The sequence below is a fragment of the Coregonus lavaretus genome (assembly GCF_964263955.1).
Source record: "Coregonus lavaretus genome assembly, chromosome: 28".
NCBI classification, from domain to species: domain Eukaryota; kingdom Metazoa; phylum Chordata; class Actinopteri; order Salmoniformes; family Salmonidae; genus Coregonus; species Coregonus lavaretus.
Window position 1 is genome coordinate 1,987,403 of NC_140015.1, and position 23,916 is coordinate 2,011,318.

The following is a 23,916-nucleotide window of genomic DNA, read 5'->3' on the forward strand; positions in this document are numbered from 1 at the left end:
TTGCACGTGGGATATGTGTACCCAAGATCCTGGTGGATCTCTTTTCCTCCTTCCCTTTCACACACAGACACACACACAATTTCAGGAAACTCCCCCTTTCTGCCCTCACACCCCCATGAGCACAAGGTATGTTGTAAAACCGGTATCTCGTCTGACATTATAGGCAGGGTGTTTGTCTAACAGGTACTTTTGAGTAGATATTTTACCCTTTTTAGCAAAAAAAAACGTTATAATATCAACAATTGAATTAGCATATAATAGCTCATAGTAATGGTTTAAGTTATGCAAAACCTGGGTGAGCGAGTTGTAAATAGAGGATAAAATATTCAGTTTTTCACAAGTTTCGAGGCGAAAACACACCGAGGACACAGGGTAAGGATAATAGTTGATCGTTTTAATGAATTAGGCTAAAATATCAAATATTTTCCACCAAAATCATTGGGCAGGCATCACTGTTCATTAATTATCGTTAATTGTGCTTTCTCTTTTCCCAATACAACTGAATAAATATTTTGTTTAGATAGAAAAATAAAATTGTATTTCTTTATTTTCCTTATTATTTATAAGACAGTAGGCATACCTACGATAAGTAGGCCTACGATACGCTACAATGTAGGTGTATGTTCCTATGTGATTCGATTTTGTTACATGTCGAAACATTCTAAAAGTAGCTTTTGTTTCGTTTTAACCCCCGCCTCTAGATGGCGACATAGTCAAACATAATGGCTGATTTTCAGGATCACTTTTTTCTGTTTGTTTGTGTGCGTGTGTGTGTGTGTGTGTGTGTGTGTGTGTATGTGGGTTCCCTTTTTACATGAAGAAATCACTGAATAATGTGTTGAGTATGGCATATTTATTTAGAGCAATAATGAATAAATACATTTTGTTGCAGTTGTCTCTCCTGCTTGAGAAATGACAGGCTTGGCAGAGATATGTATTGGCATGCTGTCGCTGCTCCCCCTGGCTTGGGCCAGAGTTGTCTACAACCACAATGAAGGTAAACATACAACTGTTCAGTAGAGGTGTGTGGGTAAAATCACTGGGGAAGCCAAGCCAGAAAAAAATGCCATATTACAACCTATGTGTTGTGATACTTGTGTTGTTTGCTCTATAACCTGTTAGTTCATATCCATTATTCCAGCACCATTTCAACATCATCAAATCACCTATGCTTAGTCTAATACAGTGACAACTAAAATATACCAAAAACAATTTAGACCATTCACAGTTGAGCTCAACGCTGATTCGCTATTATTATTATTTTTTTTTAATTCAAGGGAGGCCAAGGGCTTCCCTTGCATGCTACGGGCGGCAACAATGTCATACTCTTTTTGACCAGACAGCATCAGAACGATGGGCATCACATACAGAGACAAAGGAGCGCTGTCTCGGATGCTTTCTCACTTGCGAATTGAAGGAAAATTATGAAACACAGATAGACTAAAGATAAATTATTTAATGTTATTTATTTATTTTGTCAAAAAAAATGTTTTGGGGGGGGAAGCCTCGTTTCCTTTGGCATCCATGAATACATGCCACTGCGTCTGTTTGTCCTTAACACTCTCAAGTGTGCGCACTGGCACTGAGAGGGAGAGAATGTGTCTGTCCAAATGTGCATTCACTTCAACCTGTTTTGGAGGCAAGTTTACCCCCTCCTCTTTCACCCTATTTATTGTAGGGTCATATTAGGCCAGTGGTTCCCAAACTGTGAGGCATTAAGGAACTCAGTTGGGCTTTCAACTTACTCTTGAAAGTTGTAATAGTAGAATGCACAATGTGCAATTTCGTGATTGGATAGTGAATCAGCAGTTTTCCTCTTGTCATGTCAGACATGGCAGACCTTTAGAGAGCTATTTATAACTCTTCAGAGATGTTTTTTAGCACATTGATTTTGTTGTAATGTTTGAGACACTCCGTTATCACATAAACACATATAAGACATGGCAAAATGTGTAGAATCGCATGAAATTAGCTTTAAAACTGCAAAAGGTTTTCTCCACCAAATGGCAAAATGTGTAGAATTGCAGAAAATGTGCTTTAAAATGTCCAAATATTCACCACCCAATGGCAAAAGTTATGGAATTGCAGGAAATAAGTGTGAAACCTGCAAAATGCTCTCCTCCAACAAGAGGGTTGTGACCAGTTTGTGTCATGGACAGTGTAGGGGTGTTCCCCAATGATGGAAGGGGGGCCCGAGTGAAAAGGTTTGGGAACCACTGTGTTAGGCAATTGTTATTTTGCTTCACTGTTTCTATCGCTATCTGATTGTGAGGTTATCCATTCAATACTGACTTTTCTCTTTTGTCTGTCGAGTTCAGACTTGTGATCAGTGATTGCTAGTGTGTGTGTGAGAAAGAGGCTCTGTCTCTATCTCTGACTCCAATGCAATTATATCACCCTCAATCTCATGCCCATGAATATCTTCTTTCTCTGTCTGTCTTATTCCCTCTCTGTCTCTCGCACACTGTCTGTCTCTCTGTTTCTCTCTCTTTCTGGGTCCAGTGTTCCTGGGACAACAGTCTGCGTCCTCATACCTTTCTCGCTCGCTGCTCTGGAACAAGTGGGACCTGGAGCTGGTGACGCCAGGTAACCTAGAGAGGGAGTGCGTGGAGGAGATTTGCACCTACGAGGAGGCCAGGGAGGTGTTTGAGGACACAACCCAAACGGTGAGGGAAGGGGGCAGTGAATGTGGTGGTACCTTTCATGAAAGTCTGTTGGAAATTATGTATTATTTACGCACATTAAGAATACTTTAACCTTGTTCAATTAATTGACTAATTGGATACTAGGAATTTACTTGGAATTCATTTTCTATTTTCCCCAGAATGTTTTTTGGAGCACATATACCACCAGTCACAGTAAGGCCTTTTTTAGGGGGGCTTTTAGTAAAACTATACTAAGGCAATGTTGACATTCACATTCTCACTACTGTCCTCATGTTTCTCTATGGATGATGCTAGCATTGATGATTACAATCGCACAGGCTGTCATCTTAATATAATGTACATTGCAAATGTATTCATTGTGTTGGTTCTTTAGACACAGCGCCCAGTGTGGATGTGTCGGGTCTAGTGGCAGGGATCTTGGCTATTCTAGTGTCTGCTGTCATAGCCACGGTGCTGGGCTGCTATTGTTACAAGAACAAGGCTGGTAGGACGGCAGGCAGGTAAGATTGAGTGTGTGTGTTGTGTCTATGTATGTTAGTGTGTCGATCTTAGAGTGTAAGGATGTACAGTATAGCCTACCTAACCTAAGGCATCTATTGCCTGGTTGCTCTACCTGTCAGCAAATGTCAAATGATAAAGTAGGCCTATGTAATCCCTGGTAGCCCTACATAGTAGCAACATATGATAAAGTACATTATCTTTTATTATTTTATTATTACAGTAGCCTACATACGGTAGTAGCAACATGATAAAATAGGCCTATGTAATCCCGGGTAGCCCTACATAGCAGCAACATTATTTCAGAAATAATCAATGGACCCTGAGTCTTCCCATATTTTGTCTTGTGTGTGTGTGTGTGGCCAACATTACTTGTGTGTAGCCTAACCTAGTATTACTTGTCATCTGTTTCAGTGCTCCAGTGAGGATGGATGTGGATGGCCAGCCTCCTCCAGAGACAGTGCCTCTCACTGGGATCATCGCCCCAGGACTGCCCTCCTACGGTGAAGCCCTGACCCGCAGTGGGCAGCATGACGCGCCCCCGCCACCTTACTCTGGGTAGGCCTGTGTGTGGGTATCACAGGAGGTTGGTGGCACCTTTATTGGGGAGGACGGGCTCGTGGTAATGGCTGGAGCGCTATTGGTGGAATGGTATCAAACACGTGGTTTCTATGTGTTTGATACCATTCCATTTACTCTATTCCAGACATTATTATGAGCCATCCTCCCCTCAGCAGCCTCCACTGGTGTGTATGTATGTTCCACCATAGTTTAAGAATGTGTACTGTGCGTGAATGTATTCCACCTTTGTGTAGTATGCATGTCTGTCCACTGTGTGTGTGTGTGTGTGTGTGCGCGCGCATCTTTCATTCATGTCCCAACCTATTTCTCTCATTATTTTTCTTTCACTCTCATTTTTCCACAGGGGAGCGCAATCAGAACCTCCTGACCCAGCTAACAATGCTGAGATTACTGCGAATACTGAGGACACTGAGTGAAAAGGAGGGAAGGACATTTTAAAAAGGGGCATTCATGAAGTGTGGGTGTATGTTACAAGCTTCAATTGGAGTTCTGGACTGTTATAAGTGAGCACAGCTGTAAACATTTCCATTTCAATTCCTGTGAGTTGTTGAAATAGGCATGGTATACAGTATCTCACAAAAGTGAGTACACCCCTCACATTTTGGTAAATATTTGACTATATCTTTTCATGTGACAACACTGAAGAAATGACACTTTGCTACAATGTAAAGTAGTGAGTGTACAGCTTGTACACTGCTCAAAAAATTAAAGGGAACACTTAAACAACACAATGTAACTCCAAGTCAATCACACTTCTGTGAAATCAAACTGTCCACTTAGGAAGCAACACTGATTGACAATAAATGTCACATGCTGTTGTGCAAATGGAATAGACAACAAGTGGAAATTATAGGCAATTAGCAAGACACCCCCAATAAAGAAGTGGTTCTGCAGGTGGTGACCACAGACCACTTCTCAGTTCCTATGCTTCCTGGCTGATGTTTTGGTCACTTTTGAATGCTGGTGGTGCTTTCACTCTAGTGGTAGCATGAGACGGAGTCTACAACCCACACAAGTGGCTCAGGTAGTGCAGCTCATCCAGGATGGCACATCAATGCGAGCTGTGGCAAGAAGGTTTGCTGTGTCTGTCAGCGTAGTGTCCAGAGCATGGAGGCGCTACCAGGAGACAGGCCAGTACATCAGGAGACGTGGAGGAGGCCGTAGGAGGGCAACAACCCAGCAGCAGGACCGCTACCTCCGCCTTTGTGCAAGGAGGAGCAGGAGGAGCACTGCCAGAGCCCTGGAAAATGACCTCCAGCAGGCCACAAATGTGCATGTGTCTGCTCAAACGGTCAGAAACACTCCATGAGGGTGGTATAAGGGCCCGACGTCCACAGGTGGGGGTTGTGCTTACAGCCCAACACTGTGCGGGACGTTTGGCATTTGCCAGAGAACATCAATATTGGCAAATTCGCCACTGGCGCCCTGTGCTCTTCACAGATGAAAGCAGGTTCACACTGAGCACATGTGACAGAGTCTGGAGACGCCATGGAGAACGTTCTGCTGCCTGCAACATCCTCCAGCATGACCGGTTTGGCGGTGGGTCAGTCATGGTGTGGGGTGGCATTTCTTTGGGGGGCCGCACAGCCCTCCATGTGCTCGCCAGAGGTAGCCTGACTGCCATTAGGTACCGAGATGAGATCCTCAGACCCCTTGTGAGACCATATGCTGGTGCGGTTGGCCCTGGGTTCCTCCTAATGCAAGAAAATGCTAGACCTCATGTGGCTGGAGTGTGTCAGCAGTTCCTGCAAGAGGAAGGCATTGATGCTATGGACTGGCCCGCCCGTTCCCCAGACCTGAATCCAATTGAGCACATCTGGGACATCATGTCTCGCTCCATCCACCAACGCCACATTGCACCACAGACTGTCCAGGAGTTGGCAGATGCTTTAGTCCAGGTCTGGGAGGAGATCCATTTACATTTTAGTCATTTAGCAGACGCTCTTATCCAGAGCGACTTACAGGAGCAATTAGGGTTAAGTGCCTTGCTTAAGGGCACATCGACAGATTTTTCACCTAGTCGGCTCGGGGATTAGAACCAGCGACCTTTCGGTTATTGGCACAACGCTCTTACCCACTAAGCTACCTGCCGCCCCAGATCCCTCAGGAGACCATCCGCCACCTCATCAGGAGCATGCCCAGGCGTTGTAGGGAGGTCATACAGGCACGTGGAGGCCACACACACTACTGTGCCTCATTTTGACTTAATGTTTTAAGGACATTACATCAAAGTTGGATCAGCCTGTAGTGTGGTTTTCCACTTTAATTTTGAGGGTGACTCCAAATCCAGACCTCCACGGGTTGATAAATTTGATTTCCATTGATAATTTTTGTGTGATTTTGTTGTCAGCACATTCAACTATGTAAAGAAAAAAGTATTTAATAAGATTATTTCATTCATTCAGATCTAGGATGTGTTGTTTAAGTGTTGCCTTTATTTTTTTGAGCAGTGTATTTGCTGTCCCCTCAAAATAACACAACACACAGCCATTAATGTCTAAACCGCTGGCAACAAAAGTGAGTACACCCCTAAGTGTAAATGTCCAAATTGGGCCCAAAGTGTCAATATTTTGTGTGGCCACCATCATTTTCCAGCACTGCCTTAACCCTCTTGGGCATGGAGTTCACCAGAGCTTCACAGGTTGCCACTGGAATCACGGAGCTGGTGGATGTTGGAGACCTTGCACTCCTCCACCTTCCTTTTGAGGATGCCCCACACATGCTCAATAGGGTTTAGGTCTGGAGACATGCTTGGCCAGTCCATCACCTTTACCCTCAGCTTCTTTAGCAAGGCAGTGGTCGTCTTGGAGGTGTGTTTGGGGTCGTTATCATGTTGGAATGCTGCCCTGCGGCCCAGTCTCCAAAGGGAGGGGATCATGCTCTGCTTCAGTATGTCACAGTACATGTTGGCATTCATAGTTCCCTCAATGAACTGTAGCTCCCCAGTGCCGGCAGCACTCATGCAGCCCCAGACCATGACACTCCCACCACCATGATTGACTGTAGGCAAGACACACTTGTCTTTGTACTCGTCACCTGGTTGCCGCCACACACGCTTGACACCAACTGAACCAAATAAGTTTATCTTGGTCTCATCATACCACAGGACATGGTTCCAGTAATCCATGTCCTTAGTCTGCTTGTCTTCAGCAAACTTTGCGGGCTTTCTTGTGCATCATCTTTAGAAGAGGCTTCCTTCTGGGACGACAGCCATGCAGACCAATTTGATGCAGTGTGCGGCGTATGGTCTGAGCACTGACAGGCTGACCCCCCATCCCTTCAACCTCTGCAGCAATGCTGGCAGCACTCATACGTCTATTTCCCAAAGACAACCTCTGGATATGACGCTGAGCACGTGCACTCAACTTCTTTGGTCGACCATGGCGAGGCCTGTTCTGAGTGGAACCTGTCCTGTTAAACCGCTGTAGCCCAGGCCATCTTTATGTAGAGCAACAATTCTTTTTTTCAGATCCTCAGAGAGTTCTTTGCCATGAGGTGCCATGTTGAACTTCCAGTGACCAGTATGAGGGAGTGTGAGAGCGATGATACCAAATTTAACATACCAGCTCACATGACACCGGGGAGGGAAAATTGTAGCAAAGTGTCATTTCTTCAGTGTTGTCACATGAAAACATATACTCAAATATTTACAAACATGTGAGGGGTGTACTCACTTTTGTGAGATACTGTATGTCCATATAATAGGAGAGCATTTCAATCCCTGTACTGATTGAAATTGGGATATAATTGACCCAGTTCTAGTTTTTATGACTTTTTTTTATTCGGGGGGAGTTCATAGGGGGGCAAGGCTGAAGGATGTTATAGATAGAGAAATTAAGGGAATGGGATGAAGACTTGTTAAGAGGTTTCCTGTGAGAAAGAGAAGCAATCCCTTGATTGCAAAATGCATAATATGGGGATGATTTGTGTATTTTGAAAGTTCCAGATATTGAACACTTGATTGCACTTCATTTTGGGACTATGTCAACAATGGACTAATGAAACAAGTAACAAAAGCTAGTTTTTGGGTGGAATGTTCCTTTATTATGTATAAACTAGCAACTGGTACTGTATTTAGGTAAACATGTTGGCTAATGTTTGTTTTATCTCGGTTGTTTGAATCGTTATTGGTACATGACAGACCGCTCTGAACATTCCTTATTCAAAACATTTTAATCCATTTTTTAACACCTGGCACTGGTCAATCAAACAGTCATCTAGACTCCATAGAGTTGCACGTTTTCAAAAACGTTTTAAAATATGCCTGGGTGTTAGAAGTGAAAGTCATCCAAAAGTAATCTGATTACGTTACTCATTTTGAGTAATCCAAAGGTTTACGTTACTGATTACTTTATTTTTCATATAACTATAATCAGTAACAGATTACATTTTTTAAGTAATCTGCCCAACCATGCATATATCTGCACTCTTTCAATCGAAATGTATCTTGCATTGCTCCCAAATGTACCCCTTTTCTCCCTGGTTGAGAATTGGCCTGTGCTACACTGTATTCTGTCTGAGAATGGTCTCTGTGTATATGACTAAAGGCTTTACATGGTCAATCTGCTTCTGAGGTGGCCGTATAGCATTTACTGCGATGCAGCCTCCGCAGACATCAGGGCTTTCATACTTCTTGTGCTTAGCTGAGTAGAGCTATTGTGAAGGAATTTGTCATGTAAGTGAGTTAGTATTTATACAGGACCTCCCGCCCCCACCTACCGTGAACCAATCATGTCAATGCAGAGCTATACAGAGCCCTCTGCTTCGTTACAACATTTGAGAGGCGCACGGCGATGTGGTACAGAGCTTGATTTGGCCTCTTCATTCCTCTGGTGGCTCCGCAATTGCGTCACACCCTCTATACGAAGCCTCCGACCACATTTCGGATAATAAATAAATTGTAATAATACATAAATTGGCTTTTTGCAAGAGTTGGAGTAGCAGACAGACTGCGTGTGTGTGCGCACTGGAGAGGGAGAGAAAGTGAGTGATTGGGGAGAGGGAGGGAGTGTGCTAACATGCGATCCAAACAGCCGCTCTCAAAAATGGCGTCTTCAGAAGAAAATGACGTGAAGCCCTCACATTAAGATTCTAGTACGGCCGCGAAACCTCTCTTCAATTCTCCCTGGTCTATTTATAATTGTTTTTACAAAAGAACGCGAGGACTACTACAATATGCGCGGTACGAATATTGTAGTCTTCACTAGTTACCACAGCCAGAGTCAGAAGGCCCGCCTACTTGACCAATCAGATGAGGGAGTGTGATGACGCGTATGTCGGTTTACGGTTCGTGGGAAAAGACCAATCAGATAAGGGAGTGTGATTACGCGTATGCTGACCGGTTTGCAGGGGCAGACGAGAGACATGCATTTATGCCGCGTTGAAATGGTAGTCGGAACTAGGAAACTGACATTTCCGAGTTGCTAAATGGTTGTAGTTATACACGTGTAAATGTAATGAAATTGTGCCGCGTTCACATGCTAGTCGGAACTAGAAAACTCTGAAATGTCCGACTCGTTTAACGCGGCACAATTTCATTACATTTACATTCACATCATTTAGCAGACGCTCTTATCCAGAGCGATTTACAAATTGGTGCATTTAACTTATGATAGTGGGACAACCACTTTTTTTTCTTCTTCTTTTTTTTTAGGGGGGGGGGGGGGGTAGAAGGATTACTTTATACTATTCCAGGTATTCCTTAAAGAGGTAGGGTTTCAAGTGTCTCCGGAAGGTGGTCAGTGACTCCGTTGTCGTGGGGGAGCTTGTTCCACCATTGGGGTGCCAGAGCAGCAAATAGCTTTGACTGGGCTGAGCGGTACTTCCGTAGAGGTAGGGGAGCTAGCAGGCCAGAGGTGGATGAACGTAGTGCCCTCGTTTGGGTGTAGGGTCTGATCAGATTTCATATATCCATTAATGATTTGTTTATTTATTAGCTATAATAAAACCGACCGTTCTAAATGCAAAGTGGTAATCGGATGTCTTTTTCAAATTCAGCTTGCAAGCTTAACCCAAAATAGGTTTACTCCAATATCTGCATTGTTTTTAAAATGGCATGTAGACAAACAAATTGACACATCTTGATTATTATTATTTTTCTTTCAAAATCCACAAGTAAAACGTACACAGTTTCAAATAAATGTTCACAGAATTGTTTTTATTTTAAATTGGTTTATTTTTGGCTTATTTAAGATCAACTTCAACCCTGTTACTTTATTTGCCACCTAGGAACTTACTATAGTCATTTATTTAACTTAACAGTACACCTTTTTGGTATTTTGTACCAATTTCCATCTCTGTACAAAGGAATGGTCTTCAAGTTATGGAAGATGGCAAAACACAAGTTGTAAATGAGAACTTGTTCTCAACTGGCTTACCTGGTTAAATAAAGGTGAAAAAAAAGATTGTTTTGTTTTTTTAAATAATAATAATGATTAATTGGACTTACATGTCACTTTTTTAGACACCCAAAGCTCTTTACAGTGTAAGGGGAAACTCACCACCCTAACCCCACTTACAGTGCCTTCTGAAAGTATTAATACCACTTGACTTATTCCACATTTTGTTGTGATTTTATTTTATTTTTACCCATCTACTATCAGGTGCCCTTCTTTGTGAGGCTTTGGAAAACCACCCTGGTCTTTGTGGTTGAATCTGTGTTTGAAATTCACTGCTCGACTGAGGGACCTTACAGATAATTGTATGTGTGGGGTACAGAGATGAGGTAGTAATTCAAAAATCATGTTAAACACTATTATTGCATACAGCGTGAGTCCATGCAACTTATGATGTGACTTGTTAGGCACATTTTTACTCCTGAACTTATTTAGGCTTGCCATAATAAAGGGGTTGAATACTTTCTAAAGGCACTGTACATACTGTTTATTTGTATTTATTTTATTCATCTACCCCCCTCTTTGGAGGACAAAAGTAACCTTGTTTTCCTTTTCTAATGGTATTTAAATTGTACTAATATTTTCTTCTATATACATTATTCATAAACTTTACAAACATGGTAATTTTATACACAGTATTACATGATAGGAATACAGTTTTATATACACATTACACATAAAATGGTACTCATCATTACATACTCTTGCAATAAGTGCCATGGGATCTTTAATGACCACAGAGTTAGGACACCCATTTAAAGCCCCATCTTACATTTTATTGAGGTACATTAACATTATTAAAATGAAATTAATGATGTAAAAGTGTATGGTATACATTACAGTGATTGGTCTTTGAACTTACTGCCTTCATGTTCATTTCAGCAGCATATTTATCTTTGGCTTTTGTTTGTCTGTCTTTCCCTTGGTGGCATTCATACGTCTTTGTGCCCACAACTTCAAGTTGGGAGACTTTTACTCTCCCAAATGAGTTTTTTTCCTGCCAAAGGCTGTGCATCTGTTGAAGGTCAAGAATATGATATATTACTATTAGAATGAAAGGCTTGTAGGGACAATGTTGCTCCATCAAATAGAATAACTTCTCTGCTTGGAATGGAATCCCCTATACTTGCTAGCTAGTTCATTTTAGATGAGAGTAACAAAAGTTAGCTACTAGTTATCTAAAAAATAAAAGACAAAAGACAATCCCAAAACTTTTGTCCTTTCTCAATGTTATGAATTTGAGTGACCTTGTGTATTTAGTTAGTTGGTCATCACACACCCTCATCTGATTGGTCGGGTAGGCGGGCCTTCTGAGCCGGCTAGAGATGATCCAATCGCTGATTATTTTGTTTTGTACAACACCCATGGCAGTCTCAGACTGAAGTATGTAGCGAACATAGAGCAGCCAAATAATTCAGTTTGATTCGTCAGGCAACTACGGGGGATAGGAGTGTATTAACGTCTGGGAACATCAATCTTAGACAATAGTGCAGATCTAGCGCCCACTATCGGCTGCCTAGGCTACCAATATTGGGTAGGGGGTGTGTGTGTAAATTAATTTTGGAGAGGGAACTGGCAAGCCAAAATATAAACAATAGACACTGTTGCTATAATAGAATCGCCCCATTTTATATATATATATTTCTAATATTTTAGACATGCAATACTTCAACAACGTAGGGGACAGGGGATGGTAAGAGATAGCGTGCTTCATTCTAGAGTGATAAATGGGCACCAAATATTTTGCTGTGCACAGACTGGTTAAGGCTACGCGCAAGCATGAGCTGAATCGCTGGTTGTGCCTAGGAGGACAATAGACATTTAAATATATAGCGGGCTGAAGAGGGGAGAGAAGGAAGAAACCGGATTTTTGTGGTGGTGGTTGGTGTGACCCCCCATCCACCCCCTCCTCCCCTCTCTGTATCCTCCATATCCCCCTCCTCCTTCCCTCCATTCCTCTCCCCCTCCGTGCTGGTCTCAGTCTTGAGGACTTGCTAGTGAATCGGGAGAAATAAACAGACACTGAACAGAGGGGGGAAAAAGGACACAGGGAGTGATAGCGTGCGATAATTTAAGACATCTCCTCCCTCCCCTACCCCCTCACTATCTCTCCATCTTCATCCCTAGTCTTTTCATTAATGGAAAGAAATTATCCTGGTACAGGGTTCGGTGATTTGGGCGCTGGTACGGGATGGAGTTACGAGAGATCGGCCAAGGCAAGGTAAGCATTTGTACCCGTACATGTGCGCCCTCATACATTGGATGCATAAATATGCTTAGCTTGCTGTAACAATGCCCATGCCAATAGAGGCAATGCAATCCGTGCTCCCTCTATTTCTCCGTTTATATATATATATAGATTACATTGTTTGCAAGCGCCAGGTAGGCTATAGCACGGCTCTCAGTATTGTCATTAGCAAGATTGGGGGTGGGGGGGTCTTCAAAATGCAAGGAATGCGATTGAGAGTTAATGCGTGATACGGAAGGTAGACCGAGACAGAAAAAAAGAGGGGGGAGAGGGGCGAAAAGAGGGGGGATGGGTTGGATTTGGGAGGATACAGCTAGCTTTAGCTGGCTAGTGTATAATCAGTAATGAAGAAAAAACAATTCCAGTAATGATATTTGCAGAGAACATTTGCATTTGTCACAATATTCCATAATTATATTAATTCATACTGGGTTGTCTTTACTAATGCATTGATTGCGTAATATATTTACAAAGCAATGGTTGGTGCTAATTAGCTATACAAACCAAATGTATTTGACGATGCAAAATGCTATGTTTGTAGCTAGGCTACTGTCGGTAGATTACTGTAGCTAGCACACTGTCTACAAATGAAATGGCCTTTATGCTAGAAATGGTGGTGCTGCAGGGTTGCATTCCCCGTCTCACAATTTTCGCTGTTACACTGTAGGATGAGTGTAGGCTAAATCAAATCAAGATATGCAGCTATCATCAAACAATTAAAGTAAACACTTTCCATAACTTAGCTAATAACAGTGATAATTTAGTGACAGCTATCTAGTCAATTGTAAGGTATTTTAATTAACTCACTCTGCAAGCACGAGTACATTAAATCCCATAATTAAAGCAGCAGCTGTTGCAGCATGGATGTTAGTGCAAATCATTTTCTATATTGGGATAATAACCCCAAGATAGCTTTAAGCCTAGCAATTGTATTGATGGAAACTTGGATAAATTGGTAACGGTACACCGTGTGTAATAACTGTCTAACTTCACTCGCAGGCTTACGTGATAGGCGTATTATTAACAGGTGCAATGATAGGTGTATTACTTTTTGGGGGGCACCAACTGCATTTTCATTCATGCGAGAAATACCTCTACTAGCTAGCCATTTTGGGGTAAAGCTAGCTAGCTTCAAGGTTTCAGTTAATTGTTGTCCTTGCTAGCTAGCTTACGTTAGTTGTTCCAAGTTAAATGATTCGGCATATTGACTCAATGCGGCAGGTCTGGCTACAAAGTAAAAACATAAGAATCGATCATAAACACCAATAAATGTAATTAGCTAAAACGATGGCTTGTGTGATGTTTGCTAGAACTCGCTACCCAGCTAACTAACTCATGTAATGCTGTATCGAGAGACAGTTGGCTAACTCTAACCACCTAGTTAGCTAGCTAGCTAACATTAACGCGTTAGCTAATCTTACGGGCGTACTGGTAAAATATCTCAATAATCTTTCATTTCCGTTAACGCATGAATTAAAACGGGAATTATAGACTGTAAGAACGATATTAATACAACCAAATGTTACAATGTTTCACATTTTGTGTCTTAAAATGCCTCGTCTCTGTGTTTTAATGAATTGGGGCCTACTTACATTTCAAAGGCTACCCGGCTACGCACATTACCAGTCGTCGCCGGGACAACCAAATCAATCTTGCTACAGAGCGTGCGTTACATGTAGCAACAGTGTTAATGGTAGTAAGGGACATAACTCTCAAGTATTAGTCCCACAGGCAAATGTTGCATTCTGACTGGGCGTGTGCATGGAGTAATTGCTCAATTGCTGCAAGTCATAAAGCCCTAAATCGTGCCCTCTATTACAGTGTCATTCACTGGTAGTGCCACTTATTATATTGTCCTTATAAAGTGTTACCATATTTTTTATTTTGGGCCTGAATACTCATTGGTTCAAAGATGCAAATGATAAAATCACTGCACAAACTAATTCAAATCTATAGTAATTGCTTATGCAGAATAGGCTACTGTATGTAACTGCTTATGCAGAATAGGCTACTGCAAGTAACCTTGGTAACTGACAGTGTTGAGATACATAAAATACAGTAGTAGGCTACATACAATGTTGTATCTTTGATGAACCAAGGATTATTTAGGCCCCACATTTTTATATATATATAACACTTTGTTATTTTGCCGGTCAGCTGATCTAGCCTAGCCAGCAGTTTTTTTGATGGCTGAATCCCAGAGTCAAGGGCATCTCCAAGCCCACAGACAGATTGATGTAGTCCTGGTGTTCTTATGATGACCTCATGCTCCCTAATGTGGGATTGGCTGGGTGCCTTTTTTGCAAAAGGTAAAGGAACAGAAACTACTACTACTTTACTGTTCTACTACTGTTCTAGGGTAATGAACCTAACCAACATTGGACGACAGTTACAAAACATTTTCTCTTCAGCCATATTGATTGAAGTGAATACATTTATAAAAACCTTTATTTTAATGTGCAATACATATTTGAATATGTTAATTATTTGTATGAGTATTTTAATCAGTTAATTGATTGTATGAGACTGTATAGTGGTTACACCTATTTTGGTATCATACCTGTACACGCTTGCAGGTAGCCTTGACAACATTTTGGTAGTCTGGCCCATTGGTAGTCTGAATCATATTGTATTGCAAATACAGCGAAGTTCAAAAAAATGCCCTCTGCTGCACTCAACTAACCATAGCAATAATACCAGTAGAATACATTTGTTTAGCTCAGAATCTCCATACCAAGCTCTTACCAGCTCTTACTAGTCCCAGGCATGTCTGTAGAAGACAAATGTCTAGTGTATTAAACTAGTGAGCCTATTATCATCATACACCTGCCCGGACGGAACGGCAGGGTGAAATGAACAGTGGTTGATTGCGAAAGCAGTCTTAATGAAGGATTAATAGCTCCCCCTCCTTTATTCATCCCCTCTTTCACAATCTTGAGGACTGCAGCTCACTCCATCATGGTTATACGGCAGAGAGTTGGAGAGGAGGGGAGGATGGGGGGGGGGGGGGAGAGATGTAGTGAGGGTAGAGAAGAGGAGAAAAGAAAGAAGGAATGGTTGAATTTGGAAGAGAGGAGAGGAGTAGGGAGGAGAGAAGATGACAGGTTGAAGAAGGAGGAGAGGAGATGATGGAGAGAGAAGAGTGATAAGGAGGGTGAGTGAGCAGTCATAAGAGAAGTCTGTAGAAGGGGAGAGAAAAGATTGGGATGAGATGTGGAGAGGTTGGGCGCTCATTTGAAAATTGCATCTGAGCAGTAGCAGAGATTAGCACTCAACTAAATACATCCTATTGATTAATTTGCTTAGCCCATTGAATTCTCAATTTACATATATTCTGGGAAAGTGGAAGTACTGAACCTGACTGCGTCTAGTATAGTGTCTAGTTCCAGAACCATTCATTTCAATGGAACCATTTTCTTAAACATAGAAATCCACATTTTAGAGATTAAGGTTCAGTTTGATATTTTAGCATTTAGCCATAAATATTTATATTGTTAACATATTATGAAGATTTTAATAGAATATATGGATGTGTCAAACTCAAGAATACTGAACACACTGATGGGTCATATTCAGAGAAAGAAAAACACACACACACACACACACACACACACACACACTGATTCCTGAGTCAGAGAGTGGCGTACGCTAACCGAGCCATGGCTAAACTTAGCTCCGCTGCTGCGGAGGAGGAGTCAGCGACCGAGACAGTCACCACGCTTTTATCAATGAAACCACTATGGGTCTCGCCTCACCACTTTGTTGTCCAGCCATAACCGCTCACCTCTGCTGCTATCTGTCTATAGTGGTTTCGCCTCACCACTTTGTTGTCCAGCCATAACCGCTCACCTCTGCTGCTATCTGTCTATGCATGACTGGGGAACAGCGTTTCCAATCAGCTATGGTGGCTAGCCACAGTCACACTATTGGTTGATTAGTGACAGAGTGGTGGCCAATCAACATCATATTACACCAAAGAGAACCAAAGGGTGATATGGCGGTTTTCTCGTTTGAGCAAAAGACTATCCTCCGCCCTCTCTCCTCCGTGACCCGGAGGAGTGTGTAAATTCGTTAGTAGGCAAACATAGGATAATTCTCCCCTCCTTGATGGCCTCCTTTTGGCGAGGAAGCACAAGTGTATCCTACCTGAGTCCTTCACGGAAGAGTTTTGAAATCTGCCCCACCCCCTTTGAATCAGCAATTTTTTATCGAAGGATAAAAGCATGCAAACATTTAAAAACAATATGCTACTTATCTTTTTATCTATAAAAGGTATTGCACTAGCTTAATTGTTTTTATCAGTTTATACATTTAATTTGGGATTCCACCCTGTAAACGTAATTTGCCTGATGACGCGCGATTGGAGAAGGAGAGTCTAATTTCATACAGCCATTTTCGTCCACTTTCCCTCTCCTCGCCGCCTCTCCTCAATTACCTTTGACCTTTTTCAAAAGGAGGCGAGAGAGGACAGAGGAGAGAGGACGCATGAGGTAAGCAAATCTAATTGATAAAAGGCCATGGTTATCGTTCAAAAATAGAACCACAGTAAACAGTTAATAATACCTTTCTTTATGCATAACACTGGTGACTTCATGTCCATGCCCAAACTTTGATTTATTGACTCTGTGATTTATTGACTCAAATTGAAATCTTGACCTCAGTCTGTTTTACGATTTTTTTTGTTCTTCTCCTAGTAATTAGGGACTGATTTAGACCTGACATCAGGTCAATGCAATCAGGTAGAACATAAAACCAGCAGTACTCTGGACTTCATAGAGTAAGATTTGAATACCCCTGGTATACAACATGAGTATCCCAATTCGGATGTATCAAGTCTGCAGCACTTCTGGTTTTCATGATTGATTGATTGAAGGGCTATTTGACGATTGAAAATAAATATAAAGTCAATGTTGCCTGAGACAACATTACATACATTCACCCTATAATCAGAGAAAGATTCAGACCTGAGACACTAAGTGAGTGGACTCTCTGGCCAATCAATTAGGCTACATTCATCAATCAATTATCTACCAAAGAGAAAAGAAAAACAGCTGTACTGCAGATCTCGATACCAGGATTTAGATAACCCCGATAGAAAAGTATAATGCAATTTCTAATTTCTTTCCTCAGCCTGGTGTATGGGAGTTCTAGGTCTTCCCATCCGGACTCAGAGCTGCTCCATCGCCAGGCTTATGGCACCCCCCACCCTCTGCAGGGCTACGCAACCAATCACCATCCTGGCAGCTCTGGACAGGGCGGGGCATGGGGGGCTGGGCGGAGTCTAGGTAAGGGGCCGGGCTAATATAAACTTTGATTCAAATGTAAAATTGAGGTCTCTGCATGATGCCAAAAGGTTGTCAATATAGAATTTTAGTATACCTGTTATTACAATACAATATTGTCCTATCCTATACACACAGTCAGGGAGCATTTTTCTCTCTATCGAAGTTTTTTTGTTTAGATTAGACTTTTGTTTATATGAGTCATTATAAACAGATAAATGTGCGTGGTTGAGTAAATGCTTTTGTGTCTATGTCCTCTAGGGTTATCTGGGCTGTTTGATACTGGGTTACACCATGCCAGTCCCTCTGGTCCAGACCCATCTGTCATGAACCTGATTTCAGCACTGGAGTCCCAGGGTCGGCAGCCGCCCCCCTCAGCCTCCTCCCTCCTCTCCCAGTTCCGAACACCCTCCTGGCAGACTGGTGAGTGCAGGAGCCAGTCATGAGTCATGTTCAAGTACAACTGATTGTGTTCATAATTTTCTGAGTGTTATGAAAGACAGCAGCACATTTCTAATAACCTCTGTTACTTGTCTTTCTCTCTATCTCCATTTCCCATAGCGATGCACACTCAGCCAGAGCTCTTCATCGGGTCTGGCTCCTTCCCCTCCTCCTCCCTCTCGGCCTACCAGCACCCAGCCTCCTTCTCTGGGCGGTCCTTCCCTGGCGCCTCGCTCTCCCTCCAGGACTCCCCCACCTTCAGCCCCACGTCCAACGGCCTCCTGTCCCCCCATGACCCCCTGCTGCACATCAAGACTCCCTCCCAGTCCAGCCTGGGCTTCGACCGCTTACTCTCCTCACAGGGTGCCGCCTACCGTGGGTCGCAGGACCCCACAGGGCCGCCGCAAACAACCTCCTCTTCGTCAGGCCGCCACCTACCCCCTCCCCAGTTTAACCTGCTGTCCTCCCAGCTCCAGGACCAGTCCTCCCAGTTGTACAACGCCTCTGTGTTCTCATCGGCACCCGCCCCGCCGCCGCCCCAGCCATCCCAGGAGAGGGCCATCCCCCGGCAGGACAGCGTGATCAAGCACTACCAGCGCTCCTCTCCGGCTCAGTCGCAGCTCTCCTCCTCAGCCCCCCACCCCCTGCAGCAATACCTTAGCTGTGGGGCATCGGGTTACCAGCAGATCTCCCACCACCGGCATGGAGGGGTGTCCTGCAGCCCGCTGGGGGAGCAGAGCCCTTCAGCAGACCCCAAACCCTCCCCCCGGTCAGATCAAGTGTACCGCCCCATCATCCAGACCCCGTATACCTCCTCAGCTGCCTCCTCGTCAGGTGGAGGTCTAGGGAAGGGGGCTAAGAACTCCAGCTCCAGTAGCGGCTACTCTTCCTCGGGCTCCTCGTCATCCCGAACCCCCCACACCCCGCCCTCAGCCTCCTCCACCTCCTCGTCCTCCTCAAACTCCAACCCTAACCCTTCCTCCAGCTCCTCGTCGGCCCCCTCCAGACAGCAGCCCCCAACTCAGTCTGCGCCCCCTCCCCCACCTCCCCCTCCAGTCTCCTCCGCCCCGGCCCAGCAGCCTCCTCCTAAACCCTGCCTGTCAGCATACGGCTCCCCTGTGGCCCCCGTCAAGCCCACCGCAGGCCTCCCTGGACAGACACCTCCCCAGCAGCAGTCCCAGTCCTACTCCCCCAGCCAGCCCCCTCCCTCACACCTTCCCTCCCACCAGCCCTATGGGGGCTTCAACTCCCCCCAGGCCCAGGATCTGACCTCTGGTCCTGGGGGTTCTGGGAAAGGGTATGGAGGACTAGGGCCAGGAGGCCGCTCCTTCTCTGCCGAGGTGGTCTACGGGACGGACTCAGGATACGGCTCGCTGCCTACCTCCCTTGGGGGAGCGGGCAGTCCCTCGTTGGGGTACGGTGGCCCAAGGCACTCCCCTGCCCTCCTGGGGTCTGGAGGGGGTGGAGGGTCAGCCGGCAGCGGGGCAGGGTCTGGGGCTGGTGGAGGTGGAGGTGGATCAGGAGGTGGGGGCGCAGGATCAGGTGGTAGCAGCTCATACCACCTCCCTGACTCCATCCCTTCTCCCTCCAGCAACTCTGGCATCATTCGACCTGGGCTGCACTCTCCTGCTCCCAGCCGCCCTGCCCAGTCCCCCGGGGGAGCCGGGGGGAACAAATACCTCTCCTCCGTCCTCTCCCCTGCCTTCCTCTCCTCTCCGCAGGGCTACCCCGACACCCGAGGCCCCCAGCCTCAGTCCTACCACCCCACCACCCCCAAGCCCAAGCCAGACACCGACATGCTGGGAGTGGAGCGCTCTCAAGACGAGGAGGATGACGATGACTTCCTGATCCAGCACTTGCTGCATGCCCAGAGCCCTGCGCCCCACCCGTCCCAGCACCACTCCCAGCAGCAGCCGCCCCAGTCCATCCCTCAAGCCAGGGATGCGGGCAAAGGTCTGGCCTACGACCTGAATAAGGCCTCTGAGGAGCGCTACCACCTCCAGAGCGTCATCCGCACCAACAGCGCCACCAACAGCACGGGCCCCGGTACTGCAGGTAACGTCAGCGGAGGTGGCCTGGAGAGCCAGTTGGAGATGTCTCTGAAGAAACAGCAGCAGCAGCAGGCCAAGAACGAACGAGGGCTGTCTGGAGCAGGGGCCAGTGGAGGAAGAGGGGGGGCAGACTCCCTCTCCCACGCCAACCCTCACGTCCCCTATCCGCACCAACACGACACCCTCGGCTCAGTGGTGCACTACGGCAGGGGCGACCCTTACGCCCAACACCCTCACTCCCAGCACCCCCACCATCCCTCGCAGGCCCCCTCACACACCCAGCACTCCCAACACGCCCACCCCCACTCCCACGGCCACCCTCATATGGAGCTCAAAAAGCCTCCCGACCCGTCCGAGCTGCCATACCTGCGGAAGACACCCGAACTGCAGCAGCAGCCCCGACAGTCCCAGTCCTCCCTTTCCCTCATGGACTCCCCCCCAAACCAGCCCCAGCAGCCTCCCTCTGCCCACATGCTCCAGTCTGTACTGTCCCACACTACCTGCAACAAGATGGACACCCAGCAAGCTGCTTCTCAGCAGCAGCAGCACTCCATGAGTCAGCAGGCCATGATGGGGGCAGGTGGAGAGGCAGAGCCTGGGGGACAAGCGAGGGTGGATCCCCAGCCCCATTCTCAATCCCAGCTGCAGCTCCAACTCCAGTCCCAGGCTATGGAGGCCCACTACGGCCAGAACCAAGCCAGCCAGAACTCGGTATCTCCGCTGGACATGCTGGAGCACACCCTGTCTCGGGCCAACAGCAGAGACAGTGGAGGGGCCGTGGAGAGAAGTGGGGTGGGGGGAGGAGATGGGGGCAGTAGTGACGGACACAGACAACAACAGCAGCAGCACAGGCTGCCATCTCATCACCACTCCCAACAAACTGCCTCCAAGCTTCACGACTTCCTCTCCGAGCCAGATCTGGGCATAACCACGCCCTCCCACCTGCACCACCTCAACCCACACCACCCCCACGTCCATCACCAACAGCAGACCCACCCGCACCACCCCCTCCCGCACACCCATGCCCACCCCCACTCCCACCACCTGGCGACCAACGCAGGGCCCCAGCAGCAGCCTCCGCCCCATCAGAGGGACCAGGAGCCCCAGCTCTGCCAATCCCAGTTGGACCAGCTCAAAGAGCACCAGTTTGACACGGTGAGCCCCGTGGGGAAAGCGGGACAGAACCAAGGCCAGCAGCAGCAGCAAAGGTTTGTGCCTCTGACCTCCATCTGTTTCCCAGACTCCCTCTTACAGGATGAGGATCGCTCCTTCTTCCCCGGTATGGAGGATATGTTCTGCTCTGACGACTACTCCAAGTCAAGCTGCGCCGGGGGTCCCGGGGCAGGCCAAGGGGTGCAAGAAGGTATGTCTGAGGCACGTGGACAGGGACCAGACAGCATGGAGGACGTCAAGACCAGTGATGGAGGAGGTGGCTATGACATGATGGGTCACCATGGCGACCATGGGTATGGGTATTGCCACGGCCTCACGGAAACAGAAAACAGCACCATGCATCTGGACCTGGACTCCCTGAAAACCCACGAGCTCCCCTCCACTGTGAACACAGAGCAGCTCGGCCTCATCCAGTCCCAGACCCCGGGCCTTGGCTTGGGGGGTCCAGGGGGAGTTCCTGGGGACGGCTCCGCCAACAAGATGATTGGGGGTACGGGCGTGGGCGGAGGTTCCAGTCTGGCCGGGCTGACGTCGCCCATCTTCTGCTCCTCCCGACCCAAGAAGCTGCTGAAGACCAGCTCCTTCCACCTGCTGAAGCAGCGCCGCGACCCGCAGCTGCAGGCCAAGAAGAACTACGCCCAGGAGTACGAGTTCGAGGACGACGAGGACAAGGCTGATGTTCCCGCTGACATCCGCCTGAACAGCCGGCGGCTCCCTGACCTCCTCCCCGACCTGGTGTCCAGCTGCAGGAAGGCGGGAGGAGGAGGGGCCTCTGGGGTGGGCTCCCTCAGCCCTCTGATGGGCGACCTGGACTTCTGCCACCCGTCCGGCTACCCCTCCCTTGGCCCCCCTCCCCAGCTCCTACCCCACGACGGGCCCAAGAAGAGGGGCAGGAAACCGACCAAACCCAAACGCGAGGGGCCGCCTCGGCCCAGAGGGCGCCCTCGCATTCGCCCGCTCCCGGAGCCGCCCTACTGTAGGGGGCTGATGGGAAATGTAGGCGGGGAGACCCGCAGGGGTCGTGGGCGGGGTAGGGGGCGTGGCAGGAAGGAGGAAGGGATGATAGAGCTGCACCGAGACAAAGTACCCGACCTCCAATATCAACAACAACAACAGCAGTTCCACCAACAACAGCACTTTCAACAACAGCAGCACCAACACCATCACCTCAAACAGCAGCAGAATCTACAGCCTCAACATCAACAGCAGCAACAGCAGCAGCACCTACAACATCTTCATCAACAACAACAACAACAACCACAGCACCAGAAACCTTTCAAGCCTATCAAGGTAAGGGAGACATGAGCAGAGTGATATCATGTTTTGATAGCGAGTTGTATGGACTCCGTAAAGATTACAGTGCCTTCAGAAAGTATTCATACCCCTTGACCTATTCCACATTTAGTTGTGTTAAAGCCTGAATTCAAAATGGATTAAATGTTATTTTTTTCTCACCGATCTCCACGCAATACCCCATAATGACAAAGTGAAAACCTGTTTTTAGAAATCTTAGCAAATGTATTGAAAATGAAATACAGACATATCTAATTTACATCAGTATTCACACCCCTGAGTCAATAAATGTTAAAATCACCTTTGGCAACGATTACAGCTGTGATTCTTTCTGGGAAAGTCTCTTAAGAGCTTTGCACACCTGGATTGTACAATATTTGCATATTATTATTTTTGCAATTCTTCAAGCTCTGTCAAGTTGGTTGTTGATCATTGCTAGACAGCCATTTTCAAGTCTTGCCATAGATTTTCAAGCCGGTTTAAGTCAAAACTGTAAGTAGCCACTCAGGAACATTCAATGTCGTCAAGGTGGTCCTCTGTAGCTCAGCTGGTAGAGCACGGCGCTTGTAACGCCAGGGTAGTGGGTTCGATCCCCGGGACCACCCATACACAAAAATTTATGCACGCATGACTGTAAGTCGCTTTGGATAAACAGCGTCTGCTAAATGGCATATTATTATTATTATTATTATTATTAAGGTAAGCAACTCCAGTGTATATTTGGCCTTTTGTTTTTGGTTATTGTCCTGCTGAAAGGTGAATTCATCTCCCAGTGTCTGGTGGAAAGCAGACTGAACCAGGTTTTCCTCTAGAATTTTGCCTGTGCTTAGCTCTATTCCGTTTATTTTGATCCCAAAAAAAACAAGAATCATACGCCGCAGTGGAGGAGCAGGTGCTTGTGTGTGTGTGTGTGTGTGTGTGTGTGTGTGTGTGTGTGCAGGGACAGGGATTGCCACTTTGGCCTCTAACCTTGGCGGAAGCACTACAGTGACCCCAAACCATTGCACTGCTCTCATTGACAAATGCTAGATTTGCTGTGTTTTGCACCATTTAGTACCAGGTATTTACGATTGTTTTATAACGGTAAGCTAGCTGTAAACTCAATGCCGCTAATAGAAAAATAATGTAAGTCACGAATTTGTCATGGAAACAATTGTGTATTCACAATTGAATCAGCTGGCATAGAGAATCTAAGCAAACCAAAATAATCACCAATGAATCACAAATGAAAATGCTAAATCGAGTTTTTGTTTTAGTCAAGCAAATGTCTTCGTCCTACAATTAAAG

At 46.0% G+C, this 23,916-nt stretch overlaps 2 protein-coding genes across 4 annotated transcripts in view; both read left to right on the forward strand.

The window, feature by feature from the left end:
* Window positions 1-133: 133 nt before the first annotated feature.
* prrg2 (proline rich Gla (G-carboxyglutamic acid) 2) lies at window positions 134-8,306 on the forward strand. Of its 3 annotated transcripts, none has more exons than XR_014610156.1 (8): window positions 134-372; window positions 893-997; window positions 2,503-2,666; window positions 2,825-2,858; window positions 3,040-3,166; window positions 3,579-3,722; window positions 4,090-4,314; window positions 7,409-8,306. XR_014610156.1 is itself a non-coding variant. In XM_084146164.1 (7 exons), exons 2-7 carry the CDS (start codon window positions 913-915, stop codon window positions 4,160-4,162), a joined length of 627 nt encoding a protein of 208 aa, XP_084002290.1. In that variant the 5' UTR covers window positions 134-372; window positions 893-912; the 3' UTR covers window positions 4,163-8,300. The 3 variants fall into 3 exon arrangements, 1 of the variants encoding a protein (XP_084002290.1); XR_014610157.1 differs by having other exon boundaries at window positions 4,090-4,232; XM_084146164.1 differs by having other exon boundaries at window positions 4,090-8,300.
* Window positions 8,307-12,279: 3,973 nt separating this feature from the next.
* Window positions 12,280-23,916, forward strand: part of prr12b (proline rich 12b) — a gene marked incomplete at both ends in the record, with an annotated part of 28,653 nt that continues 17,016 nt past the window's right edge. Inside the window, 4 exons of the mRNA XM_084145464.1 lie at window positions 12,280-12,362; window positions 17,520-17,674; window positions 17,933-18,094; window positions 18,233-22,626. Coding sequence (XP_084001590.1) covers window positions 12,280-12,362; window positions 17,520-17,674; window positions 17,933-18,094; window positions 18,233-22,626 — 4,794 coding nt within the window. The remainder of the gene's footprint in view (window positions 12,363-17,519; window positions 17,675-17,932; window positions 18,095-18,232; window positions 22,627-23,916) is intronic.

What these genes read in the sequence shown, in the direction of transcription:
- prrg2 (XM_084146164.1), top strand. Translation starts at nt 913, where the DNA reads ATGACAGGCTTGGCAGAGATATGTATTGGCATGCTGTCGCTGCTCCCC. An exon ending in TTGAGGACACAACCCAAACG is followed by an intron (nt 2,667 to 2,824) that starts GTGAGGGAAGGG and finishes TATTTTCCCCAG; the next exon opens with AATGTTTTTTGGAGCACATA. An exon ending in GCTGGTAGGACGGCAGGCAG is followed by an intron (nt 3,167 to 3,578) that starts GTAAGATTGAGT and finishes CATCTGTTTCAG; the next exon opens with TGCTCCAGTGAGGATGGATG.